General features: G+C 45.3%; 1 protein-coding gene across 1 annotated transcript in view; it reads left to right on the top strand.

Annotated features, from left to right (window-relative positions):
* Nucleotides 1–6,122, top strand: part of RIPK1 (receptor (TNFRSF)-interacting serine-threonine kinase 1) — a 38,697-nt gene extending 32,575 nt beyond the window's left edge. The window contains exons 8-9 of the mRNA XM_011935455.1: nucleotides 2,614–2,766; nucleotides 5,149–6,122. Coding sequence (XP_011790845.1) covers nucleotides 2,614–2,766; nucleotides 5,149–5,435 — 440 coding nt within the window. The 3' untranslated portion in view covers nucleotides 5,436–6,122. The remainder of the gene's footprint in view (nucleotides 1–2,613; nucleotides 2,767–5,148) is intronic.
* Nucleotides 6,123–6,286: the final 164 nt, after the last annotated feature.

The following is a 6,286-nucleotide window of genomic DNA, read 5'->3' as shown; positions in this document are numbered from 1 at the left end:
CGTCTCAAAAAAAAAAAAAAAAGAAAAGGAAAGCTCACTGGGCTAGGGGTCAGGAGACCCAAGTCGAGTCCTGCGTGTGCCAGTCACTACAGTGGGTGACTTTGGGAAAGTCGTTTGCCTCTCCAGAGTTCATTCTCCTCAATTATAAATGAAAATGTTACAACTGAAAATTTATACATTGTAAGCTCTAGTGTTTCTAATATTGCATTAGTTTCTCCATTTCATAACTTTCATGGTTTTTCCAGTGGCCAGATTTGGGCAGAAAGCACTGATTCAAGAAAACAAATCTCCAAGTAGAGAGGTGAAGGGTAAACCTCCATGTGAGCCCGTGGTGAGCGCAGACTGTGAGTGACAAACACAGTGTCATATAAGCTGGAGGTGGTGGGCCAGGAGGATTAAACAGGGTAAGGCAGCTTAGCACTGTGCCTGACGATGCACAGAATAAGTGCTCAGTAAATGGTAGCTGCTGCTGTTAGCACTGTTGTTATCACTGTTAACAAGAACACCTAGACAGCCTTGAGTGCTGGAAGGCACCTCAGAGACTATCACAGGGGTTCCTTGCTAGGATTCCAAGGACCCCAGTTTCAGCAGCTTCACGAACACCCAGAACTACATACAGATGGTGTGTGTGTGCACATCCTGTATTTCTTACACCTTTCTGTAGAGAGGGTCCTCAGTTTCCTTGGCTTCCTCAGAGAAAATGCAACAAATGAGCATGGTGTCTGGTCCAGAGGGCGGCATACCTTAGGGTCAGGTGTGCTGACGGAGGTACCTAGAGCTGCTATTCATTTCCCTCCTCAGAACTGTCTTCTCGACCACCTTCTCTCCCCTACACAGATATGCTAAGTGCTCTTTAGGGACAGTACCAACACTTGACAAATTCAGCTCAGCATGAATGTCACTGAGCCCATGTCCTGTACCAGTCCTAGGCTAGCGAGTGTAAGGAATACAAACACAAGTGGGTATGGTTGCTGCCCTCTCGGGACTCACATTCTAGTGGAGAAGTCAGACAGACCCAGCTCAGATACAGAGCGGCCCAGGGCAGAGTGCCGAGTCTAGGATTACAGTGCAGGCTCACGGAAGGAGGTGGAATTTGTGCTGGGCCTGTGTCAGAAAATCACAGATAGGGAGAAGCACGTTGGAAGGTCAACAGTCCAGGCAGAGGCAGGAGCACCATTTCCGCAGATCAGTGGGAAATCTGGTGGGACTGAAGTCTCTGGAGTGGAGCGAGGGCGGAGACAGTGAAAGGAAGATCAGAGACGGAGGGTAGGGCAGAGCTGTGGCTAGCTCCTGAATACTGAACCTGAGAGGTTTGAGTTTATCAGGTAAAGGAGGAGGACCCTTCACAGAAGTTCAGAGTCGCGGGACGCTGCTGGGAAGGGTGGCTGAGCTGTGCTGTGCTGTTCACCCACCTCTGTTTTCTGACTTAGCCACATTTTTTATGGTAAAATTCAAATACATAAAACATACCATTTTAACCATTTTTACAGTGGCATTACCTAACATTCACGTTGTTTTGCAACCATCACCACCATCTATCTACGTAACTGTTTTGATCTTGCAAAACTAAAATTCTGTATCCATTAAACACCAACTCCCCAGCTCCCCTCCCAGCCCCTGACAACCACCATTCTACTCTCCGTTTCTGTGACTCTGACTATTCTAGGTACCTCATATGAGTGGAATCGTGCAGATTTGTCTTTGTGGCTGGCTTCATTCACTTAGGAAATGTCCTCAAGGTTCATGCATGTTGTAGCATGTGATGTGATTCCCTTCCTTTTCAAGGCTGACTGTTCCATTGTGTGGCTAGGCCACAGCTGGGTTATCCACTCATCTGCTCATGGGTGCCTGGCTTACTTCCACCTTTCGGCTATTGTGAATAACACTGCAATGAACACATGGGTAGAAATATTTCTTAGAACCTGTTTTAGTTCTTTTGGGTATATACTCAGAAATGGAATTGCTGGATCATATGGTAATTCTATCTTTTAATTTTTTTGAAGAATCACAATAACTCTTTTTTTTTTTCTTTTGAGACAGAGTCTCGCTCTGTCACCAGGCTGGAGTGCAGTGGCACAATCTTGGCTTGGCTCACTGCAAGCTCCGCCTTCTGGGTTCAAGTGATTCTCCTGCTTCAGCCTCCTGAGTAGCTGGGATTACAGGCACCCACCACCATGCCTGGCTAATTTTTGTATTTTTAGTAGAGATGGGGTTTCACCATGTTGGCCAGGCTGGTCTTGAACTCCTGACCTCAGGTGATCCACCCACATCAGCCTCCCAAAGTGCTGGGATTACAGGCGTGAGCCACCGCGCCCGGCCCACTATACTGTTTATAGCAGTGGCTGCACCATTTCACATTCCCACCAGCAGTGCACAGGGGCTTCATTTTCTCCACATCTTTGTCAATACGTGTTCTTTCTATCTTTTTTTTTAAATTGTAGGCATCCTAAGAGTATGAGGTGGTTTAGCCAGATTTTAAAGAAGAAAAGTTTAAACGGTAGCATAGGATAATTAACTTAATGTTTGGGGTAAAGCCCTGCTTGTTTGCCATGCTGTACTTTTTCTCTTGCTTTTGATCTAGAATTACTTACCTGTGTGTTTCTCTTTATTCAGATGAATCTATAAAATATGCCATATACAATAGTACTGGCATTCAGATTGGAGCCTACAATTATATGGAGGTTGGTGGGACGAGTTCATCACTACTAGACAGCACAAATACGAACTTTAAAGAAGAGCCAGCTTCCAAGTACGAAGCTATCTTTGGTAAGATACCCTGGAGGGACCTAATGTCTAGCAACCTTGAACTTTCTTACTTGTGAGGAGGACAGAGTGGAATCTTAAAATTTCTCTGATAATTCTTCTTGAAAGTTTTCTCATGTTACTTCTGCAAAATATCTTTGTAATTTCCGTATAATTCCTTTGTTATTTATTTATTTATTTATTTTCTGAGACAGAGTCTCGCTGTGTCGCCCAGGCTGGAGTGCAGTGGCACGATCTCGGCTCACTGCAAACTCTGCCTCCGGGGTTCACGCCATTCTCCTGCCTCAGTCTCCCGAGAAGCTGGGACTACAGGCGCCCGCCACCACGCCTGGCTAAGTTTTTTTGTATTTTTAGTAGAGACGGGGTTTCACCGTGTTCACCAAGATGGTCTCAATCTCCTGACCTCATGATCTGCCCGCCTCGGCCTCCCAAAGTGCTGGGATTACAGGCGTGAGCCACCACGCCCGGCCAATTTATTTGTTTTTAATATGGAGATAATCACAGTATTTATGGATTTGTTGTGAAAATTAAATGAGTTGGTATGTATAAAAAGCTTAGAACACTGCCTGACACATAGTAAGTTCTATAAAAAGTGTTAAACTTTCATCATTAGCATCATCAGTATTACTGCTCAGACCTGGAAGAAATAGCTGTGTCACGCCCTCATCAAAGGAGATCCTGTAAAAGATAGAAGACTATGCCCTCCACAGCACTTCTGTAATAAAATCAAGAGGACTATCTCTTATAGGGTTCTGCTGTGTAGGCCCATAATGCTAATCCCAAAGTACAGTCTGGAAAAAGTCATGAAGCCAAAACAACTTGATTAAGAACCCAGCTTTCTAACTAACCATGGGATTGGCTATTTTTTTTTTTTTTTTCTGTAAAGGAACCAGTAGTAAATGTTAGGCCCTGCTGGCTTTGAGGTTTCTCTTGGAACTACTCAACTCTCTTATTGTAGTGCAAAAGCAACCATAGACAATACATACGTGAATGAGCACGGCTGTGTTCCAATAAAAGTTTATTTACAAATGCTGGCAGGGAGCCAGATGCGGCCCACAGGCCATAGTTTGCCAACCCCTGGTCTAACCCATTTGAAGGACAGCTTTTAAAATACCTAGAACAGAACTTCTGAATGGTCAAGGGCACCTGTGAGAATCTAATGAAACGCAGGATCTACCCCCTACAGAAATATTGACAGAATTTGGAAAGTATCTTGGGAAGTTCTCGGACTGCTGACAACCGAGTGGTGGCAATACAAGCCACGTTATGGAGGGCTGAGGAAGGAAGAGAGGTTGAAAGGAAAAATGAAATATTTTCTTCCTTATGTTCTGTTTAATGAGGTAGTGTGGGGATTAGGGAATTATTTTTGTTGTAGTTGTTTTACATTTTTGTTTCCTTTTATTATTTTTACAAGGGGCTAAGGGAAAGAACCAGGAGAAGGAGAGAGGTTATGGCTATTTGAGAAGAGGCAATGTCAGTTGGTGGCGGGGTGGGGTAAAGGAGGGGAAGGGTCCAGAAACAGACCTGAAGAGTAGTTACCTCATCGCTTGAAGGACAAGGAAGGCATTGTAACTGAATGGGTTCACACCTGCTGGACAATTCCTTGATTAAGTAAGAGGAAAGTGAACGTTGGGCGGGGGTGGTGGTCAGGAGTTGAGTGGCTTTCACTCTGGCCAGATGTAAGTGGAAAATGTCTAAAAGGAACAAAAATGGTGGTTTTTCCCTTTACATCCAGGAAGGTCTAATACCAACAGGGTCACAGGCTGAGATTGACTAGAACACCCAACCTCGTAGCCACATAGGGGTTTTGTTCACAAAGCCATCAGCTGTGGCTCAGGGATGTGTCTACTAGGAGGAGGAATGCCTTATTCTTTTTTATTTGTTTTGTTTTTGAGACAACATCCTGCTCTGTGGCCCAGGCTGAAGTACAGTGGCACAGTCATGGCTCATCACTGCAGCCTTGAACTCCTGGGTTCAAGTGATCCTCCTGTCTCAGCCTCCTGAGTAACTGAGGAGTAACTGAGTACAGGCATGTGCCACCATACCCAGCTAATTAAAAAAAATTTTTTTTTGATAGAGACAGGGTCTTGCTATTTTGCCCAGGGCTGGTCTAGAACTCCTGGGTTCAAGTGATCTTCCTGCCTTGGCCTCCCAAAGTGTTGGGTTATAGGTATGAGCCACCATGCCAGGCCAGGAATGCCCTCCATGTGGGCTAGCAGGCATGTGAAATGTCTGCCAGTGCATCAACAGCTATAGAACTAAGAAGTTACCCTTTTCCCTGTCTTCTGGTACTCTTCATTTCACTTGGGTTTTTTAGCAGTTCAGGAAGCTGGAATGTTTGAATGGGCTTTAGCTTGATACCTTCTTCTCTTTCCCATTTGGCAGATAATACCACTAGTCTGACCGATAAACACCTGGACCCAATCAGGGAAAATCTGGGAAAGCACTGGAAAAACTGTGCCCGTAAACTGGGCTTCACACAGTCTCAGATTGATGAAATTGACCATGACTATGAGCGAGATGGACTAAAAGAAAAGGTTTACCAGATGCTCCAAAAGTGGGTGATGAGGGAAGGCATTAAGGGAGCCACAGTGGGGAAGCTGGCCCAGGCGCTCCACCAGTGTGCCAGGATCGACCTTCTGAACTACTTGATTTACGTCAGCCAGAACTAACCCTGGATGGGCAATGGCAGCTGAAGCGGACTCCTCACTCAGTGAATGACCCCAGAAAGTTGGCTGCCTCGGAGCGTTCAGAATTCTGTCCTCACTGATGGAAGTTCTGTGCCTGCAGAAATATTGTTTCCTGTATTTCATAGCCGGGGAATGGGGAAAGAAGTCTGCAGCAAAGGGGTCTCACTTTGTTGCCCAGGCTGGTCTCAAACTTCTGGACTCAAGTGATCCTCCTGCCTCGGCCCCTCACAGTGCTGGAATATCAGGCATGAGCCACTGCACCCAGCCAACAATCCACTCTGAGGAAAGCGTAAGCAGGAAGACCCTTAATGGCATAGCACCAATCAAAACATGACTCCTAATTGGGTTTGGAAAGGGAGAGAAGAGATGTCTGAGGAAGGTCATTTTCCTTCAGCTTATGGCATTTCCTAGAGTTTTGCTGAAGCAAGAAGAAAAACTCAGAGAACATAAAATCAACTTTTAAAATTGTGTGTTCTCTTCTTCACGTAGGCTCCTGTTATAAAAAAAAGTACAGTAAAATTCTAAGCCCTGTTCAGAGACTTTTGGAATCACAACTGCAGCTCATTGCCACATTACAGAGTCTGTTAACATGGATATCAAATACTGGATCAGTCACTCTAGGCTCTAAGAATCACATGCAGTCTTCACTCCATTAAATTATCGATTATTGGCCGGGCGCGGTGGCTCAAGCCTGTAATCCCAGCACTTTGGGAGGCTGAGACGGGCGGATCACGAGGTCACGAGATCGAGACCATCCTGGCTAACATGGTGAAACCCTGTCTCTACTAAAAAAATACAAAAAAACTAGCCAGGCAAGGTGGCGGGCGCCTGTA

The sequence above is a fragment of the Colobus angolensis genome, unplaced genomic scaffold (assembly GCF_000951035.1).
Source record: "Colobus angolensis palliatus isolate OR3802 unplaced genomic scaffold, Cang.pa_1.0 Scaffold144, whole genome shotgun sequence".
NCBI classification, from domain to species: Eukaryota; Metazoa; Chordata; class Mammalia; order Primates; family Cercopithecidae; genus Colobus; species Colobus angolensis.
This window is presented reverse-complemented; position numbering and strand designations above follow the sequence as displayed.